This window comes from Leucoraja erinacea, chromosome 14 (genome assembly GCF_028641065.1).
Source record: "Leucoraja erinacea ecotype New England chromosome 14, Leri_hhj_1, whole genome shotgun sequence".
Lineage (NCBI taxonomy): Eukaryota > Metazoa > Chordata > Chondrichthyes > Rajiformes > Rajidae > Leucoraja > Leucoraja erinaceus.
The window spans coordinates 23,999,266-24,021,636 of NC_073390.1; the positions used below are offsets into that span (position 1 = coordinate 23,999,266).

Genomic DNA, 22,371 nt, shown 5'->3' on the forward strand with positions numbered 1-22,371 from the left:
CCGGGATGCCCTGTGACAGAAATTAAACCATTAACCCGGATAAAGCTCAGAAGTGTGTAAAACAGAATATCGACACAAAGTGTACTCAGCGGGTCAGGCAGCATCTTTGGAGAAAAGGGATGGTATGGATTTTTTGTGTCAAAACCTTTCTTAAGACCTGGGTGGCCAACAAACCTGAAAAAGGGTCCTAATCCAAAACATCACACACCCTTTCTCTCCAGAGGATGTTGCCTGACCCTGAATAGGTTGGGAGATGCATAGAGCCTCTTGCCCATCGCAGGGGAATCAAGAATCAGAGGACATAAGTTTAAGGTGATAGTAATAGTAACACGAGGGGTAACTTTTTCACACAAAGTGCGGTGGGGATTTGGAATGAGCTGCCATAGGAGATAGCAGGTACTATCACACAACTTAAAAAACGTTGAGACTGGTTAATGGATAGGACAGATTTAAAGGGATATGGACCAAATGCAGTTAGGTGCAGCTAGCGTAGATGAGGCATGCTGGTCGGTGTGGGCAAGTTGGGCCGAAGGGCCCGTTCCCTGTGTCTGAAGAAGGGTCGCCCACCGTCCATTCCCTCTGTATGACTCCATATCTCTCTATGACTATGATTCTATGACCCCAAGAGTTACTCCAGTATTTTGTCTATCTTCGGTATGAACCAGCATCTGTAGTTCTTTGTTTCTACATTGTGTGAAACAGAAAGAGTTTTTGATTGCAGTTGAAATAGAAACCGAAGCAACGCTGGCTTGGAGGTAGCTGGGGATTGTTTTTAGTACTGTTGGCAGCTTGTTTGGTGACGCCTCCCGCTTTTGCTTCTCAAAAGAACACTCCCATCTCAGCGCAAGGCACTCCAGGGGTGGTGGAGTCGAGAGTGAGCACGGAGCTAACGCAGGATGGGAAGCAACAACATCAACAACAGCCCCATCACTGGCCCGCGACTCGGGTGGTTGCTCTGTACCCTTCTGATGGTCCAGGGCGTGTGTCTCACCGTCACTTATCTGCACTTTAACAGCAAGTTGAAACAGGTAGGAAATAAACTAACTACTCCATAAACTTTTTGCTTATGCAAAAAATTAAAAAAAACCAATGCAAACAGCTGGAGCAACTCAAGGATGAAGAAGGGTCTTTGCAAACAAGCATTTGCAGTCCCCTGTGTGTCTGAAGAAGGGTCGCCCCACCGTCCATTCCCTCCGCAGATGCTGCCTGGCCAGCTGAGTTTGGACCAGCACTTTGTGTATTGCTCAACATTCCAGTATCTCTTGCCTCGCTTGATCCATATCTCTGCTGGCATCTCCCGAAAATTGCACAATTCAACTCGTTTTATTTTTCTTGTATAAACCGGCATCTGCAGCTTTTTCTTTCCACTGCTTCGTTTCTTGAAATATCGCCTATACCGGTCGGCTCGGGGCAGCTGCAGAGTCGCGCACTTTTAATGCAGAAAGCGATGACATATGCGATTGATGCATGAAAAATAGGACTTGTTTTTCAATGCAACTTTAAACATCCATTTGCAAAACCGTCACAGATAAAAAAAAAATCCGACCGAGCGATTCGGGGCAGGGAAAGAAGGAATCAGTTTTTAATTGCTGCACTCTTTGTGTTTCTGGGCTGCCTCTTGCTTTGGTGCCAGGAAGCTGCAAACAAAACACATAAACAATCTCCCAAATCGCGTGCAATTAAAAAATACATAGACACGGGTATAAATAACAGTCACGTCCGCATTTTCCCGAAAACCAAGTTTGCTCCCCTCTAACTGTGAAACTTTTCACAAAGTGATTAAAAACTAAGAAATCATTTTGTATTTTTCCTCTTTCTTTCCTTTCCTCGCAGCCCCCGTGCACATTTTACTCCCACTATTTCTCCCCCCCCCCCCCCCCCCCGTCCCCTTTCACCTACATGACCTGATCTTTGTATTTCTTTCCTTAAATCTGAAGTCCCCTTTTCACCTCTTGCCTTTCTCACCGACTCCTCCCAACGGCCAATCAAACCCCAACCGTCACCTGTATCCACCTATCACTTATAGACACAAAGTGCTGGAGTAACAAATTGGGCCAGGCAGCATCTCTGGAGAAAAATGATGGGTGACTTCCGGGGTCTGAAGATGCGGCCTGTCCTGAAACTTTATCCATCCCCTTTCTCCATAGATTTGTGTCTTTGGTGTAAACCAGCATCTGCAGTTCTTTGTTTCCACACTTTGTTTTCACTTGCCAGGCGTTGTCTAGCCCCCACCTCTCTTTTCCAGCTTCCTCACCCCTACTACATCTGCAGTGGCACAGTAGTGGAGTTTCTGCCTCACAGCACCAGAGACCCGGGTTCAATCCTGACTACGGGTGCTGTCTATACAGTGTTTGTACCTTCTCCCTGTTACCATAGGTTTTCTCTGGGTGCTCCGGTTTCCTCCCACATTCCAAAGACGTACATGTTTGTGGGTTAATTGGCATCAGTAAAATAGTGCTGGTGTATGGTGCGATCGCAGGTGGGCGTGGACTGAAGAGCCTGTTTTCACGCCGTATCTCTAAAGACTAAAGTCTAAATCTGTCTGAAGGAGTGTCCCGACCTGAAGCCTCACTTATCCATGTCCTCCACAGATACTGCCTGACCCGCTGAGTTATTCCAGCCCTTTATGTTTTACTCAAGATTCCAGCATCTGTAGACCTTAAGTCTCTGTTTTTGTACATGTTTCAACTCGTGCCCCAGTTCCCGCTGAGCACTCTGACCCACATTGACATCTGCTTCGGTGATGCCTGTTTCCAAAATATTCTGCATTGTTTCCCTCTCTCTGCGGGACTTTGCCGTTCCCTTTCTCCCGACTCCCACAGAACCTCAGCGACACTGCTTTTCCTCCACTTTCCATCTGCAGGCTCAACTATTTAACGGCTGCACCCCGCTGCGGAAGTAGGAGGGGGTGGGACTGAGGATAGAGCGCGGTGATTGGAGGAGGGAGACGTCCGTGGAGCAAAGAACATGGAGCAATAGGGTCACAAGTGAAAATCACTGTCGGCAGCCCTGGACACAGACCTGCGTCTCATCAGCAGCCAGGATTGATCTTGAGTCTCCGGCGCTGCAATAGCTGCTGAACCGCCACTGGATCATCCATGTCCACACCTGAGTGCCCCCCACCCCACGCCCAGGGGTGGCCAGAGACGTCGGGAGTCAGGCGGGCGCGGTGCCCCCAAGCCCACAGCCAGCTCAGAGAAGCAGCGCTAAATCCAGCTCAACTCTGCCTATCCCGCCAGGTTAACCTACAGCCCTGCCTGGACTTACGGGAACGACGGCCCAGGCTTACGGCCAGCGCGGAGAAGCAGCGCTAGCTCCACGGCTCTGCCGAACTGGTGTCCTGTCAGTCCAGGCAGGGCTGTAGGTTAACCGGCGAGACAGGCAGAGCTGAGCTGGATTTAGCGCTGCTTCTCCGCGCTGGCCATAAGCCTGGGCTATCGTTCCCGTAATTACCGTCCACAGGGCCCATGGCTGAAGCCTCTGAAGCCTCGTGCGTGTGTGTGCGGCCGCCAAGAAATTGTGTCTCCCCTTGTGTACCCCCCATGTTTTGAAAGCGATTTCCGTGCCTGAACTCAACTCAACTCAATTCAACTTATCTAAACTGAATTGAACTGAACTAATTCTGCTCCTATGCGTTATTAACCCCCCAGGCGTAAGTTATCATTGGCAGGTCGTGGTTCCTCTGTTGGTGGAAATGGGAGGGAGGAAGGAGGATGCCAGAGGGAGTCGGGGTGAAGTGGGGAAGTGGAGAGTCTGTTGCTGGACGTTGTACCGCTCAGTTTTCATTTCCTTGTTGTACTTGAGGAAGTTTTTCAGGAAGCGAGAAGTGAAACTTGACTCCTGTCAAAAGGAAGTCTTGGGGTAACGAGGGGCAGGGCAGGGAAACTCTTCTGCGGTTTCCACAGACGTCTCTGAGAGGATTTTTTTCGCCTCCCAAAAGCAATTTTCAGCCATCAAATCTGCGTGAACAGTGGACCCCATGGCGGTGCAGGGGTAGCGTGTCCCGGGGGAGCCGCGCGGGCCCCATCCACCCGCCAAACAACCGCAGCGCCGATTACCAGAACAACAACCCAAGGCCGGAACAAGCCTCATTAAACTGACCCGTCCCTCAGGCAGGCCTTCCACGGGATTGCGGTGAAGCGGGGCTGCGAGGCCTGTCTGGGCCGAAGGAGCCTCAGTGGTGGCGGTGATGGTGGCAGTGGGAGCCTCGGCGACCGCAGCGGGAGCTTCAGTGGTGGTGGGGCCTCGCGGTCGATGAGCATGAGGGGGGGAGGGGAAGACAATGGGGTGCCGACGTGGGGGGACTGCCGTGGGGGGACTGCCGTGAGCGACGGTGGGAGAACAAAGGGGGACCCGGTGTGGGGGCACTCTACGTAAGAATCCTCTGCCCAGGGGATAAGTCTGTGTTTGTTTATTTGTTCATTTGTTCCGGTGTAGGCGCTGGGCACACAGCAGCCAACTAACAGTTGCTTGTCTTTTTCGTTTTGTTTTCACTTTTAATTTCAAGTTTTCGGTTTCGGCCCGAAACGTTGCCTATTTCCTTCGCTCCATAGATGCTGCCGCACCCGCTGAGTTTCTCCAGCACTTTTGTCTACTTTCTAACTATCAACCCTATCAATGCCAGTACAATTTTGACAGCTCCTGTATCAACCTCCTCCAATGCAATTAAAACCAAACCAGCCCATCCAGTCATTGCTCAAACTCTCAAAACTCCAGGAACATTCCAAAGAGACAGAGATTGCAGACGTTGGAATCTGGAAACTTCCCAGAACTTCTGTGTTTGTTGGGTCAGAGAGACTGGCTCTTCAATTCTTGAGTCGCAGGAGTAGAACTCTGTCAATGGAGTGGGCGCAGTGGTGGAACTGCTGCCTTACGGCGCCAGAGACCCAGGTACGATCCTGACTATGGGTGCTGTCTGTATTAAAGTGTGTACGTTTTCCCTGTGACTACGTGGCTTTTCTCCGGGTGCTCTGGTTTCTTCCCACACTCCAAAACCATGCAGGTTTGTAGGTTACTTGGCTTCTGTAAAATTGTAAATTGTCCCAATTGTGTAGGATAGTGCTAGTGTATGGGATATCGCTGATCAGTGGTGGGCTGCAGAGCATATTTCCACGCTGTATCTCTAAAATCTGAAGTCTAAAGAGTGTGATACTACAACCACCTACCTGAGGGGCAGCTTTTGTACACAGAGGGTGGTGGGTACATGGAACGAGCTGCCGGAGGTGGTAGTTGAGGCTGGTCCATGGAGCCGAAAGGTTTAGAAGGGCATGGGCAAAACACAGGCAGGTGGGACTAATGTAGATGGGGCATTTTGGTCGACATGGGAAAGTTAGGCCGAAGGGCCTGTCTCCACGCGGTATGACTCTATCACCATAGAACACATTATATTGGATCATAGTTTGGTTTAGGATCAGCTGTGCGCATATCTGCTAAAAATTGCAGAGAGTTGTGGATGTGGATGTGGCTCAGTCCATCACACTGACCAGACTCCCCACCATCGACCCCATCTATACTTCACGCTGCCTCGGGAAAGCAGCTAAGATAATCAAGGACCACTCACACCCTGGTCATTCCTTCTTCTCCCCTCTCCCATTCGGCAGAAGATACAGAATCTTGAAAGCGCGCACCACCAGACTTAGAACAGACTTTCCCTCTGTTTTCAGCCTACTGAACGGTCATCCATAAACTGAGATGTCCTGATTTTCTGACCTACCTCATTGTGCGCCTTGTATCTTTTTGCTGTAACTGGAACACTATAATGTTGTAACACTATAAGTCCGGAAGTGGTGGCGCTGGTGAACGGCTGCGGCTCGCCTGCAGTCCGTTTGTTTTTACTTTTTTATGTTGTTTTTTTCGTTTTGTCTAGCTAAGTTTTTGGTTTAGGTTGTGTTTATGGGGGGGGGGGTTGAAACAGGGCTTGCTGTCTCTCCCTTCGTGGATTGCGACTTTTTTGTCGTATCCCTCTTCTCTGCCTCCGTCTGCGCTGAGGCCTAATGGCGGAGCTGGCGGTCTCGAGACTCCGGAGGCAGCCTGACAGGACCCGCCCTGGGCTCGCTCCCGTGAGGGCGCCCCAGCTCGGGGCTGGAACGCGCTCCCGTGAGGGGCTGTGATGCTCCCGTGAGGGCGGCCTGGCGCGGGGCTGAGACGCTCCCGTGTGGGCGGCCCAGCCCAAGGGTAACGGCGCTCCCGTCGGGGCGGCCCAGCTCGAGGGAAATGGCGCTCCCATGGGGGCGGCCCAGCTCGAGGGTAACGGCGCTCCCATGAGGGCGGGCCAGTGGACGACGTCGTCAACAGCTGCATCCGCTGGACTGGAGGGCGGCAGCTTCGACCACCCCGGGCCGCGGTGTTTGAACCAGCCCGTTCGCGGAGCTCGGTGAGCCGCGGGACTGACTTACCATCGCCCGGTGGGGTATTGCCTCAGCGCAGAGGGAGAAGAGGAGGGAAGAGACTGCAGCCCTAAGATTTTTGTCTCCATCACAGTGAGGAGATGCTTGGTGGACTCACTGTGGTGGATGTTAATTTGTGTTTACTGTCTGTTCTGTTGTCTATTATTGTATTATTGTAAGTATGACTGCAGGCATGAAATTTTGTTCAGACTGAAAGGTCTGAATGACAATAAAGGAAATTCATTCATTAATTCTATATTCTGCACTCTGGTATTTTTCTCTTTGCACTACCTGTCTTTCCCCTCTCACCTTAAACCAATGTCCTCTGGTTCTTGGTGCATTTGTAGAAGCTAGAAAGAGTTGTTGAAGATATGCCAAACTTCCCTATCTGCTGAGGAGTAGAGGCGTTGGTGTGCTTTCTTGGTCATATGATCAATGATAATGGTCCAGGACAAATTATTGGTATTATTTACATCTAAGAATTTGATGCTCTGAATGAACCATCTCCACTTCGGCACCATAGATGCTGACTGGGGCATGTACGCCATCAGACCTCCTGAACTCAATAATAACTAATTAAATGCCAGATGTATCTAAATCCAGAGTACACAGATTAAGGTGAGGAATAAAGGATTTAGAGGGAACCCGAGGAAGAATTGTGTTTGCTCCAACGAAGGACCAGGGTGCCTGAGAGATTGTGGAGGCCGAGATTGTCACAAAATTTAACAACAATCTGGATGAGTCGTTGAATCACCAAGGCATAGTAGTCTGTGGACCTTGTACTGGTAAATGGGATTAATGTATTTAGCTACTTGATGGCTAGCACAGACATGGTGGGCTGAAAGGCTTGCTTCTGCGCTGTATGGCTGCCTTACCCATTAATCCCTCATTGCTGGCAACTTTGGCACGTGTGTATTGTCCATGCCAGTTGTCCCCTTACAGCGTGATGGTTGGTCTTTTCTGGAATAGCTGACAGTGGCATATCATAAGACATGGAGTCATACATTGTGGAAACAGGCCCTTCGGCCCAACTTGCCCACACCAACCAACATGCCCCGTCTACACTAGTCCCACCTGCTTGCGTTTCTCCCCTATCCCTCTAAACCTATCCTATCCATGTACCTGTCTAAATATTTCTGAAATGTTATGATAGTACCTGCTAAATGTTGTGATAGTGCCTGCACATAGTTAGGCCATTCGGCCCATCAAGTCTACTCCACCATTCGATCACGGCTGATCTATCTTTCCCTCTCAACCCCATTCTCCTGCCTTCTCCCTGTTCCGTTTGATGCCCTTGCTAATCAAGAACCTATCAATCTCCGCATTAAAAATACCTAATGAATACCCAGATTCACCACCCTCTGACAAAATAAATTCCTCCTCATGTCCATTCATTAGGTTCCTCCTTTTATTCTGAGGCTGTGGCTGTTTCTAAACTCTCCACTAGTGGAAACATCTTCTCCGCATCCACTCTATCCAGGCCATGGGATTGCGATTTGGTCTGATATTAAGGCATACAGAATTATAAGAGATAGAGTAGATCGTAGGAAAACTTTCCCCTTGGCTAAAATATCTGAAACCAGAGAGCATGGAGTCAATGCAAGAACGAAACATTTATACAGGTTAAGGTGAGGTCTGAGGAAGACTTTTAGTTTAACATAGGTGGGAATCTGGAATACACTGCCTGAGGGGTGGAGGTGGCAGAGGCTCTTGTGACACACTCAACGTTCTGGTTTCTTCTCCCCCAACAATGCCTCGGGCTCATCAAGTCAAGTCAACTCAAGTCAAGTCAAGTCAAGCCAATGATTTAATTATACTTTACAGTCATTTGTACCTAGGTACAGTGAAAGTCAGTGTTTTTGCACAATCTCCGGTAAAATCCTGCAGCAGACCTCGTCTGGGCAGTACACAAAGAGTCGCCACGTTTCCCAGGCTGACAAAGTTTAGAACAGTCTTATCTTCTCGCAGCGGTGAACCAGGCCTGCGACACACCTGCAGCCTCCCCGTCAGCTCCCTCTTTGTTCTCGGCAGCCCCTCACTCAATCTCCACCTTAAAAATATCCGATGACTTGGCTTGCAATACCATCTGTGCTAAAGAATTCCACAGATTCATCATCCCCTGACGTGAAAGAAATACCTCCTCATCTCCTTTCTACGTCCTCATATTTTGAGGCTGTGCCCTCTGGTTCTAGAATCTCCCACCAGTGGAAACATCCTCTCAACGTCCACTCTGTCCAGGCCTTTCACTATTCAGTAAGTTTCAATGCAGTCCCGCTTGTTCTGAGTGCATAGTTAATTAAAACTGTGGGATTGAATCATCTGGCATACTCACAAATGGAATGACCTGTTTCTGTGCTGCAAGAAGTCAAAGATATATGTTTTTGTCATGTAGGCCTGTAAATGGTCTGTTCATTTATGTAATAAACAGAAATTCAATAAATTGATGACCGCTAGCACAAAGAAATTCCTTCATGCAACCTAAGATGGTTCATAGAAGTTTGCAGTCTGAAGAAAGGTCCCGACCAGAAACGTCATCTATCCATGTTCTCCAGAGATGCTGCCTGATCCTGCTGAGTTACTTCCGCACTTTGTGTCTTTCCGTGATAAACCAGCATCTGCAGTTCCTTATTTCTCATTGAAGGTCGTAGTTGAGAATCATAGTAGGACCTCTTCTCACCAATTGCAAGAGTCATTACTTCAGTCTTGAAGAAATCAAGAAATCAGTCCGCAACACTTTGTGTCCTTCCGTGCATTAACCAGTTTGTGCAGTTCTTTGTTTTCCGAAAGTCATAACTACTCTTAATTCACACATGCACTGACTTCACAGCCCAACACCCGGACTTCCATCTATTATATCCACGTACTGAAATTTGGAACTGTAATGTGTATTGTAACTGTAATTTTTAACATTTTTTTAAAAACATTTTTAATATTTAATATAATCTTTAAATATCTGCCTAAGAATACTACCTATTCATCCTTCACCATTTTGCCTTTATAGATATGTATATAGCGCCACAGAATTGTGCACCTATCCCCCCCCTCTCCCTTTTGTTTTTGTTTCCTGTTTCTTGTTTTTTTTGTACTAAATTATATGTATGCACTGAGTACGAGCTGCTTTTAATCTCATTGTACATGTATAGTGACAATAAATGGCATATCTATATCTATATCTATTTGATTTGCATGAGGGGTGTTCGGAGCTGTGGCCACTGCCAATTCTATTTCCCTCGGTGAGTCGGTTTAACTGTTGTGGGATGAAACTTGAGATGCATCTCCGTGGAGACTTGAAATATTCTGGGGATTGAATTCAATAAGTGGGCTGTTGAATGGGTCTATTGTTGTGCTCATTGACAGACACATAGCAGGGAATTCTATCACCCCGGATCACTTTACTGGAAGCTGCTGCACATCCTGTTGTTTCCAAAGTTGAAATGATAAATAGAGAGAGAAATAGGGAGATGTTTTTCACAGCTGCACCGGCCCCGGGTTCAAACCTGACCTCCAGTGCTGTCTGTGGGGAGAACATGGACAGGCGATGTTTCAGGCTGAGACCCTTCTTCGGAATAATTGTATTGGGGGGGGGGGGGGGGGGGGGGGGAAAAGCTGGAAAAGAGATAGAACAAAACCCTGGCAAGTGATAGGTGGATACAGGTGAGCGGGGGGGGGGGGGGGGGGGGGGGGGGGGGGGGGGGCGTGGAGATTGAATGGCAAATGGTTGGACAAAGGCCAGAGATGACAAAAGGCATGAGGGGCAGCACAGTGGCACAGCAGTAGAGTTGCTGGTCCACAACATCACAGACCCGGGTCCAATCCTGACTACGGGTGCTGTCTGTATGGAGTTTGTACGTTCTCCCCGTGACCGAGTTGGATTCCCCTAGGTGCTCCGATTCCCTCCCACACTCCAAAGACTAGCAGGTTGGAGGATAATTGGCTTCTGTAAATGGTAAATTGTCCCTAGTGTGTAGGATAGTGCTAGTGTACGGGGTGGTGGGCCGAAGGGCCTGCTTCCAAAGTCTAGAGTCTAAACATGGACAGGTGATGTTTCAAGTCGGAACCTTTCTTCAGACTGATTATAGTGGGTGGGGGGAGGGAAGAAAACTGGAAAAGAGAGGTGAGGGTGGGACAAAGCCTAGCAAAGTGATAGGTGTTTACAGTTTGTCAGGCAGATGGATGGACAAAGGCTAGGGATAAAAAAAGGCAAAAGGTCTGAGATAAGGATAGAAGAATACATTTAAAATAGCTGTTATCTGAAGGGTTGGATTGTGATCTGACCTCAATAGTTTAAGGTAGACACAAAATGCTGGAGTAACTCAGCGGGACAGGCAGCATCTCTGTAGAGAAGAAATGGGTGACGTTTTCGGGTCGAGACCCTTCTTCAGGCTGATGTCAGGGGAGGGGTTGGGACAGAGATAGAATGTTGTCAGAGACAGTAAGACTGGTGGGAGAACTGGAAAGGGGGAGGGGATGGAGAGAGAGGGAAAGCCAGGGCTATCTGAAGTGAGAGAATTCATGTTCCTGCCGCTGGGGTGTAAGCTACCCAAGCAAAATATGAGGTGCTGTTCCTCCAATTTGCACCAGGCCTCACTCTGACAATGGAAGAGGCCCAGGGCAGAAAGGTCAGATTGCGAATGGGAGGGGAGTTAAAATGCTGAGCAACCGGGTGATCAGGTTGGTTAAGGCGGACTGAGCAGAGGTGTTCAGCGAAACGATCGCCCAGCCTGTGCTTGTTGTCGCCGATGTTCAGGAGTTGACACCTGGAACAGCGGATACAGTAGATGAGGTTGGAGGAGGTGCAAGTGAACCTCTGCCTCACCTGGAAAGACTGTCGGGGTCGTTGGATTGAGTCGAGGGGAGGGGGGGGTAATGCCCCTGTCCCACTTCGGAAACCTGAACGGAAACCTCTGGAGACTTTGTGCCCCACCCAAGGTTTCCGTGCGGTTCCCGGAGCTTTTTCTCAGTCTCCCTACCTGCTCCCACTATCTGCAACCTCCGGCAAACACCTGCAACCTCCGGGAACCGCATGGAAACCTTGGGTGGGGCGCAAAGTCTCCAGAGGTTTCCGTTCAGGTTCCTTAAGTGGGACAGGGGCATAAAGGGACAGGTATTGCATCTCCTGCGATTGCAGGGCAAAGTACCTGGGGAGGGGGTGGTTTGGGTGGGAATGGATGAGTTGACCAGGGAGTTGTGGAGGGAACGGTCTCTGCGGAAAGCAGACAGGGGTGAAGATGGACAGATGTGGCCAGTAGTGGGATCCCATTGCGAAAATGTTGGAGGATTATATGCTGCAAGCGACGGATGATGGGGTGGAAGATGAGGACAAGTGGGACTCTGCCCTTGTTACGAATAGGGGAGGGGGAAGTAAGAGTGGAGCTGCGGGTATTGGCATGTAGATTGATGGATTGTTTGAAATATATAACATGGAAACAGGCCCTTCCACCCGCCAAGTCCATGCTGACCATCGATCACCCACTCACACTGGTTCTGTGTTATCCCACTTTCTCATCCACTCCCTACACACTAGGGACAATTTACAGAGGTCCAATTAACCTTCAAACCTGCACGGCTTTGGGATGTGGGAGGAAACCGGAGCATCCAGAGGAAACCCACGTGGTCACAGGGACAACGTGCAAACTCTGTACAGACAGCACCTGTGGTCGGGATTGAACCCGTGTCTCTGGCGCTGTGGGGCAGCGGCTCGACCAGCTACACCCTTGTGCGCTGTACAATTCTGCTTGTTAAGTAAATGAATCGGGTGTCAGGGGGAGAAGGCAGGAGAATGGGGTTAGGAGGGAAAGATAGATCAGTCATGATTGAATAGCGGACCAAACGTGATGGGCCGAATGGCCTAATTCTGCTCCTATCACTTATGACCTCGTGATTAAAGAACTAGCAGCTGTTATTGTGATTGTGAGTCCAGCAGGTTACTGTACAAACCCCTTCCGGTTCAATTATGTATTTTTTGGAAAAATCTTCTGTTACAGGGTGGGATAGAAGTGGCAGGATAGACTCGATAGCCGAATGGCCTCTGCTGTTCCAATGCTGTTGGTGAGTGAGGCTGGTTTTGAGCTCACCTGAGAGCGTGTTGGTGGATTTCCAGATCTGGGCAATGCTCTGTTGTTGATTGAACCACCACAACAAAGCTCTGTGCAGCTGGGTTTAACCCTGCTGCTCTTGGTCTAACCTTGGCCTCCTCATTGTGGCTCACACTTCAAACGTTATTGTCCCATTTGCCCACATTTGGCCCTTATCCCTTCAAACCTTTCACATCCACGTATCTGCCAAAACACAGGAGGCAGAATTGTACAGTAACATAGCTATTGGTCCACAATGTCCATGCTGAACATGGCACCAAGTTGAACTAATCTCCTCTGCCAGCACATGATCCATATCCGTCCAAACCCCTCCTTCATACTGATGCAGGGTGGAGGGGGGAGGAGGCGTAGAGTTGGAGGGAAGGGGGAATCACAGAGAGGGGGCAGTCAGATAGAAGGTTGTGAAACTGTCTTCGGAGGAGGAGAACGTCTTCAAAGTAGGCATACCTTGAGGAGATATCGCAGTGGAGTAGATAAAATGTTCAAGAAGGAACTGCAGACACTGGAAAATCGAAGGTTGACAAAAATGCTGGAGAAATTCAGCGGGTGCGGCAGCATCTATGGAGCCAAGGAAATAGGCAACGTTTCGGGTCGAAACCCTTCTTCAGACTATCTACTCCACTGCGACATCTCCTCAAGGTATGCTTGCTTTGAAGAAGTTCTCCTCCTCCTCTCTGACGAGAGTTCTGTGAGAACCTCTCTCTCTGCTCCCCCCCCCCTCTGTGATTCCCCCTTCCCTCCAACTCTACACCTCCTCTCCCTTTCTTCTTCCCGCCCCCCATCTTGCATCAGTCTGAAGAAGGGTTTCGGCCCGAAACGTTGCCTATTTCCTTCGCTCCATAGATGCTGCTGCCTTACCCGCTGAGTTTCTCCAGCACTTTTGTCAACCTTCGATTTTCCAGCATCTGCAGTTCCTTCTTGAACATCCATATCCGTCCATTCCCTCCATATCGAGGTGCCTATCTAAAAGCACCACTATTGTACCTGCCTACACCACACGTCTTCCAAGTACCCGCCACCATCTGTGCAAAACAACTTGCCACGCACATCTTTGTTAAACTTTCCCCCTCTCACTTCAAAGCTACGTCCTCAGGTCTTTTAGATTGCAACACATTTGATATATAAAGTGGAGACTAACAAATACTTGATTAGTAAAGGGCCTGTCCCACTTTGCAATTTTTTCGGCGACTGCGAACGTCTGTGACTGACGCCCGTAGTCGCCCTAAAAACCGTCAAGTTGTACGACACTCCGCGTCACCCGTCACGTCAAGCTACGACATGCCGCGTCACCCGTCTTCACAACACATGAAGGTTACACCGAAGTATAATAATCACATTGGAAATGAACTTATCTACAATAAATCTATGGACCAATAACTTTTTTAATTGTTTATTTAACGTCAGCTTAAAAATAACATCATATTGAAAACAACAATTTGTTTAACAAGAAAGGTTTAACCAACAAAAGTAACTGTATATATTTAACGGCATATTTCAAAGAACGTCATACTTAAGCACAATTTATATTTAACACATTAGTCAGATCTGACAATAACATTACAATTTACAACAAACTCCAAAGAACTTCAACAAGACAAAAATATGTTTATTTTTTCGCCACATTAGAAAGAACATTATTTCAGATGTTCTTAATAATGTACGTTCTACATTTATGTACTTTTGTACTTTTGATTCTTTATAGGCACTTTGCCCCTGGCTATCTTCAGCCAAATAATCTAAAGAGTAGTTGAAAGTCGGCGTTTTATATACCCGTGTCACCGGCCGTCACCTGCAGGACAGCGTACGTCAGCGTGTGACAGGGCGCACCACATGATAAGACACCCAGATGTCGCCTGAAGATTTTGAACATTCCAAAATCCAGGGACAACAGGGAGACACCGCGCGTCACTACATGCGTCACCCCGCGTCACGCCCCGACCACCCCGCGCCGTGGCTGTCGCTGAAAATGTCGCCCAAGTGGGACAGTCCCTTAAGGGTGGCAAAGGCTATTGGGGAGAAGGCAGGAGAAATGGGATTGAGAAAGAAAGACAGATCAGCCATGAATCAATGGCGGAGTAGACTCAATGGACCAAATGGCATATTTCTGTTCAAATGACTTAAGAACGTATGTTCACACAAAAGGTTCTGACTGTCTACCCAATCTACACCTCAAAAACTGAAAACAAGTTCCACTGTCTGTAATAAACTTTGCTGTCAGAAAACGTTGTAAATTGTAATTTTATCTGAGGGACATAAAAATGAGGGAGGAACTCAGCGGGTGAGGCAGCATCTATGGAGAGAAGGAATAGGCAACGTTTCGGGTCTGAAGAAGGGTCTCACTTGGCATCAGTCTGAAGAAGGGTCTCGACCCGAAACGTCGCCTATTCCTTCTCTCCATTGATGCTGCCTCACCCGCTGAGTTCCTCCAGCATTTTTGTGTACCTTCGATTTTTCCAGCATCTGCAGTTCTTTCTTAAACAATCTTTAGTAATTTAACCTGATCTCACTTCCTAATGCAATCATTTGCACTTCGTTAAAGTAATTAGGAACTGGGGATTTTAACTGGGGCGATCAAAGGAAGGGGAAATCCTAATGTTCTGTTTATATATCAATAAAGATGCTTCAGTGAGCAGCCTATTAGTGATTTCACCCATGCAAGCTTTGTAATTGGCAATACATGAACAATGATCGGCACAGGGGATATCTGTGAGGTTAACACCATTGTCAAAGGCCTGAAACCTGGATGTGTACGCCTTTGTTTAAATAGCACGACAATGACCCAAAACACAGGGGAGGTCATTTTGTTAGTCTTATTTACCAGGACAAGCGTGAAGCCTGTGTGAGTCACAGTTCTAATTAAAGCAGTAGACACAAAAGGAAACAGGGGCGACACAATGGCGCAGAAGTAGAGTTGCTGCCTCACAGCGCCATAGGCCCAGGTTCAATCCTGACTGAAGGTGCGGTCTGAAGTTTGTACTGTATCTTCTCCCTGTGACCGCGTGGGTTTTTTCCGGGCGCTCCGGTTTTCTCCCACATCCCAAAGACGTGCAGGTTTGTAGGTTAATTGGTCTCCGCAAATTGTCCCTAATATGCAGGATAGTGCTAGTGTATGGGGGTGATCACTGGCTGGGTGGACATGGTGGGCCGAAGGGCCTGCTTCTGTGCTGTATATTTAAAGAAGCAAAGTGCTGGAGTAACTCAGTGGGTCAGGCAGCATCTCTGGAGAACACGGATACGTGATGTTTCGGGTTGAGGCCCAATTTCTGATGGGTCTTTAGACTGATGCCCAGTTATATTCATCTTCTCTGCCTTCAGGCAAGCCATATCCCTCCAGTCCCTGCATATCCACGCAGCCATCTAAAACCCTATTAATCCCCACTATCATATCTGCCTTCACCACAAACCACTGGCAGCATGTACCAGGCACCCACCCACCTGAAACATCACCCATCCATGTTCTCCAGAGATGTTGCCTGACCCACTGAGTTACTCCAGCTGATGAGTCTTCTGACTCACTGAGTTTAGTTTAGTTTCGAATGACGGCATGGAAACGGGCCCATCGGCCCACCACGTCTGCACCGACCAGCGATTAGCCATATACTAGTCTTGAAAACATCCAGTGAATTGGCCTCCACTGTCTCCTGTGGCAGAGAATTCCACGGACTCACAACTCACAGGGACAGCGTGCAAGCACCTCCAGCCAGCACCTGTAGTCACAATCGAAACCAAGTCCCTGACGTTGTAAGGCAGCAACTTTACTGCCGTGCCGACCCCCAGCACACTGTGTCCTTTAGTGTACACCAGCAGCTGCTGTCCCTTGTTTCTGCATTTTCCAACCTCCTCTGCATGTTCATCACGGAGTAGCCACAAACTATGAGGTAAGAATTCCATTTACCTGGAACTGCTGCCCGTGTTGAGGTGACAGGAGCGGCCCCCTGCTCTGTGGTGGCTGGTGCACGACATGCAACGAGTTCTCCCCTGTAAACGCCACTGAATTCCTGCGCCTTCCACTCTTGCTTCCAGATGGAGGAGACCTTCACCAAGAACAGTATGAGGTGCCTGACAGAAGACATTCTCAACCCTCTCGCCGGCTCTGCGGAGGATGAAGATCTGAACGACGGCCAGGGTAGCGAGCTGGAGGGAAGGGGTGAAGATGAATGCTGGAGATTCCGAGGGCAAATCCAACAGCTGGTGCAAGATGTAAGTCACTCCTCGCCCCCGCTCACTGACTCTGTGCTGCTCATTATTATAGATATCAGCCCCGCCACACTTGAAGTGGTGTGTCAAACCAGGGGTGGCCTTACACAGTAAATGGCCCTGTCAGATAACCCTATGTTGTCAAGCTAGGAAGGGTGTAGAGAAGATTTGCGGGGATGCTGCCAGGACTTGAGGGCCCGTGCTAATACAGTGAGGTTTGGCAGGCTAGGACTTTGGCACACAGGAGGATGAGGGGTGATCTTATGGAGGTGTACAAAGTCATGAGAGGAATAGATTAGGTAAATGCACACGTTCTTTTACGCAAGGTAGGGGAATCGAGAACCAGAGGTTTAAGGTGAGGGGGAAAGATTCAATAGGAACCCCAGGGATATCTTTTTTACACAAAGGGCGGTGGGTATATGGAACGAGCTGCTGGAGGAGGGGTTTGAGGCAGGTGCTAACACAACGTTTAAGAACCATTTGTTCAGGTGCATGGATAGGATTGGTTTAGAGGGATATGGGCCAAGCATGGGCAGTGTAGAACTAGTGTAGATGGGACTTGTTGGTCAGTGTGGGCAGGTTGGGCCGAAGAGCCTCTTTCCGTGCCTAATGACTCTATGACTACGATGTTGCCCTGGAGAGCGTTGGCGAACAGAGAGATATGAGGGTGCACCCTTCCTAGCCATACATTGGCCCAAATGTCTTTTGAAAGTCGTAATTGTAAGGACATTCTTACTATTGAGGGAGTGCAGCGTAGGTTCACAAGGTTAATTCCCGGAACAACGGGACTGTCATATGTTGATAGAATGGAGCGGCTGGGCTTGTATACTCTTGAATTTTGAAAGATGAGAGAGGATCTTATTGAAACCATATAAGATTATTAAGGGTTTGGACACCCTAGAGGCAGGAAACATGTTCCCGGAGTTGGGGGAGTTCAGAACCAGGGGCCACAGTTGAAGAATAAGGGGTAAGCCATTACGAACGGAGATGAGGAAAAACTTTTTCACACAGAGGGTTGTGAATTTGTGGATTTCTCAGCCTCAGAGGGCGGTGGAGGCCAGATCTCTGGATATTTTCAAGAGAGAGCTAGATAGGGCTCTTGAAGTGGAGTCAGGGGATATGGGGAGAATGCAGGAACGGGGTACTGATTGGGGATGATCAGCCATGATCACATTGAATCGGTGCTGGCTCGAAGGGCCAAATGGCCTACTCCTGCACCTATTGTCTATTGTCTATCTATTCAGCGAAAAGAATATGATTACAATCAAGCTATCCACAATATACGGATACAGGATAAAGGGATAAACGTTTAGTACAAGGTAAAGTCCGTTTAAAGATTAAAGATAGATTGGAAAGTCTCCAATGAGGTAGATGGGAGGTCAGGACCGCTCTCTAGTGATGAGAGGATGGTTCAGTTGCTTGATAACAGCTGTGGAGAAACTGTCCCTAAATCTGGAGGTGTGTGTGTTTTCAAACTTCTGTACCTCTTGCCTGATGGGAGAGGGGAGAAGAGGGAGTGACCGGTGTGAGACTCATCCTTGATTATGCTGGTGGCCTTGCCGAGGTAGCGTGGTGTAGATGGAGTCAATGGAATGGAGGTTGGTTTGTGTGATGGTCTGGGCTGAGTCCACAACTCTGCAATTTCCTGCGGTCTTGGATGGAGCTGCTCCCAAACCATGTTGTGATTGGTTGTAAGGAGTTTCTTAAAGGAGAAAGAGGAAGTGAGGTTTCTGCAGCGATGAGGAAGTGTAGGAATGTATTTTTAAAGCTTACCCTTTTTTTTCAAAATCAATTACAGACAATATCCAAACAATATGAAGAGGACATGTCACTCATTGTGAAAGGTAAGAAAAATGTTTTTGCTTTTGCTATTAGTTATGGATTCAAGATTGGTTTACTCGAATGACATGCTATTCCTTATTGGTGCAAGGGTTGAGATGAATTGAATTGAAAGATGCAGCATGGAAAAAGGCCCTTCGGCCCACTGATTCCCTGCCAGCCATCGATCGCCCGTTCACACATTTTTCACACAGAGAGTGGTGAATCTCTGGAACTCTCTGCCACAGAAGGTAGTTGGGGCCAGTTCATTGGCTATATTTAAGAGGGAGTTAGATGTGGCCCTTGTGGCTAAAGGGATCAGGGAGTATGGAGAGAAGGCAGGTACAGGATACTGAATTAGATGATTAGCCGTGATCATATTGAATGGCAGTGCAGGCTCGAAGGGCCGAATGGCCTACTCCTGCACCTATTTTCTATGTTTCTATGTTCCTGCACACTAGGGGTAATTTGCAGAGGCCAGGATGAAGGCAGAAGAATGGGGTTGAGAGAGAAAAATAGACCAATTGCAATTGGATGGCGGAGCAGACTTGATGGGCCGAATGGCCTAATTCTGCACCCATGCCTTATGAAAGGGTCAAGGGAAGGAAAAAATAGATCTTTATGATGTGTCTTGGCTCTGAGCTAACATGTGACGTGTGTCTGATCTGTGCAGGTGAGGTCTCTCAGTTCCTCCCGTACCTGAGGCAGTCGGGATTTGGGTCACAGCCGCCTGCGCAGAAAGTAGCCGCACATCTCGTCGGGACACAAAGGACAAAGGCAGCCTCTCTGGAAGGTGAGCTCAGGCCTCCACTGTCATAGAGTCATACAGCGTGGAAACAGGTCCTTCGCCCAACTTGCCCGCACAGACCAACCCGCCCCATCTACACTAGTCCCACCTGCCCGCATTTGGCCCATATCCTTCTAAACCTGTCCTATCCGTGAACCTGTCTAAATGTTATTTTAAAATTGTGATAATACCTGCCTCAAATACCTCCTCTAGCAGCTTGTCCCATACACCCGTAGTAGAGGCCGGTTTGCGACACTATGTGAAAAAGGTACCCCTCAGGATCCTCTTCCCCCTCTCGCCTTAAACCTTTGTCCTCTGGTTCCCATTCCCCTACTCTGGGTAAAACACTTTGAGCATTCACCCAATCTACTCCCCTCATGAGTTTATAAGCCTCTATAAGGTCACCCCCTCATAAATCTTCTGGAAAGGTTGCCCCTGAGGTCACGCTTAAATCTCTCCCCTCTCACCTTAAGTTTTGTTTAGTTTTAGTCTTCTCTGCACCCATTCCAGCTTGACAACATTTCTCCAAAAACAGGGTGACCAAAACTGAACACAACACCCTACATGTGGCCTCACCAATGTCTTGTACGACTGTAATATGGACCAGTTGCAACTGATATGTTGGTTCACGCTGATAGGTCACGGTAACGCCAGTGGGAGTTGTCCAATGGTAGAACTAATGTCCGTGAGGACGTCTCCAATCTCGCAGCACCAGTGCGTTACCTTGTAGAACTCTCCATCGCACTCATGGACCCATGGCCACCAGACCAAGAGGCAAAGATAGACACAAAGTGCTGGAGTAACTCAGTGGGTCAGGCAGCATCTCTGGAGAGCATGAATAGGTGACGTTTTGGGTCAGGATCCTTCTTTAGATTATCCTTAGTATTCATTCTATCTATGGTACGAAACAGCATCGGCAGTTCACTTTTATTCTCCAGAGATGCTGCCTGACCCATGGAGTTACTCCAGCACTTTGTGTCCATGGTGTATAAACCAGCATCTGCGGTTCCTTTCTCCTGTGCCGTGATGATGTATTGTGGAGAAAGTAACTGCAGATGCTGGTTTATACCGAAAATAGGCACAAAGTGCTCAAAGAAAAAAGATGGTGACATTTTGGGTCGGGTCTGAAGAGGGGTCCTGACCCATCCTTTTTCTCCCGAGATGCTGCCTGACTCGCTGAGTTACACCAGCACTTTGTGTCTATCTATGATGCTCTAGGTTTGGTGGACTACATTGCGTTGTTGACCATGGCGTTAAATTGTTCTTTGGTGTTGTGCCTTATTTTTATTGGTGGGCTGCAAATGAGAAAATGGCTGCCGGAAGTGAGAGTGAACGCTGGATCGACCAGCTGCCGCTGCTCTCTCTCCGAACTCTGTAATTTGTTGTAAGCTTGTAATTTGTCTGTAAACTTGTTTTAACTGTAAGGTGTCCTCGAGTGTCCTGAAAGGGGCCCATAAATGAAATGCATTATTATCTCCATGTTTCTGGTGCAGAGTCCACAGCCAAGATGCTTCAAGGGCAGAAGATCCAAGAGTGGGAACCCACCAAAGGCCAGGCGTTCCTGCACAACGTGGAGTACCAGAACGGGGAGCTGATCGTGTCGCAAACCGGCCTCTACTACGTCTACGGCCAGACCTACTTCCGTCACCGCGACCTGGGGGCCAATGAGGGCCGCAGTCGGGGGGAGGGGCCGTCCGATACCGACAACAAGCAGATGATCCAGTACATCTACAAGAGCAGCGCCTACCCCGAGCCCATCCTCCTCATGAAGCACACACGCACCACCTGCTGGGCCAAGAACGCTGAGTATGGCCTGCACTCCATCTACCAGGGCGGCCTTTTCCATCTCCGATACAGCGACCGGGTATTTGTGGCCGTCAGTAATGTCAGCCTCATCGACGTGGCTGGCGGCTCCAGCTTCTTCGGGGCCTTTCTGGTCAGCTAGTCGGCTGGAGATGAACATGAGGTTGCTCCATGAGCCCCGGTGTCAATTGCACATGATCTTGGTGGAGGAAGGTCACTTGGGAACGGAGGGACTGAACCAGTTTGATATTGGTATATTAGTGTCACGTGTACCAACACACAGTGAGAAACCGCTGGTTTACCTCAATCTAAATCAGTCTCAACCAAGAGCCACCCCACCAGCATAGGGCGACGCAGCGGGTAGAGCCGCTGCCTCACAGCGCCAGAGACCCAGGCTCCGTCCCGACCTGGGGACCTGTCTGTGCGTGTGGAATCTGCACGTCCTCCCGAGACCTCGTGGGTTCCCTCCGGGCGCTCCTGTTTCTTCCCATGTTCAAGTTCATGCGAGTTGTCCCGCTTGTAAATTGTCCCCGTCCCCCCCCCCCCCCCCACCCACCTCCTCCACCTCCACCACCCCCACCACCACCACCTCCGCCTCCCTCTTTCCATGGAGGTCTTCTCCTTGGCCACACTTTGTGAGGGGCTTACCCCGTCCCTCACCCCACCCCACCCCGGCCTGCCTGCCGCAGATGACCCCTTGACAGGAGACCAGCCCCCCATGCTTTAGCGCCCAGGATCTAAGGCACACACAGGCTTCTCCACACAACCGTGTGGTGACCCTGGTGGAAGTTGTTTCTACCAGATGGACGATATTGACTGTTGGTGTGTGCGTCCTCTCGCCAGGGCAGGGGGGGGGGGGGTATATGGAGTGAGGTAAACCCTGTCACTGTGTATCGATGATTGCCCCTGAATAACATCGAACAGTACAGCACAGGGCCAGGCCCTTCGGCCCACAGCCCCTTGAAGTGTTTCTTTTCGTCAATTCAATTTTAATTGTTTCCCCACCATTTGTTTTTGGGGAATCAAGAGGAATATGGTGCCTCGTATGGGAGAGCAAGGAATTGGGGCTAAATGAAGAGTTGAACAGACACAGTGGGATAAATAGACTCTCTGTGCTGTGTTAGAACAGACCTACATTATCCGTGTCAAACATGCTGCCAACTTGAACCAACCTCTTCTGCCTGTATGCGATCCATACCCTTCTTTCCCTGCCAGTCTAGCCACATGCACTGAGCCTTCAGATGTAGCACTCTGTATATATATGTATAGGATAGCATATTTTTTT

At 48.9% G+C, this 22,371-nt stretch overlaps 1 protein-coding gene across 1 annotated transcript; it reads left to right on the forward strand.

Moving 5' to 3' along the window:
- Positions 1–813: 813 nt before the first annotated feature.
- On the forward strand, positions 814–21,634 carry tnfsf10 (TNF superfamily member 10). The gene is made up of 5 exons (XM_055645817.1): positions 814–1,028; positions 16,505–16,681; positions 18,477–18,522; positions 19,170–19,289; positions 20,777–21,634. The coding sequence occupies exons 1-5, from the start codon at positions 897–899 to the stop codon at positions 21,226–21,228; spliced, it is 927 nt and encodes a 308-aa protein (XP_055501792.1). The 5' UTR covers positions 814–896; the 3' UTR covers positions 21,229–21,634.
- The last annotated feature ends 737 nt before the right edge of the window (positions 21,635–22,371 follow it).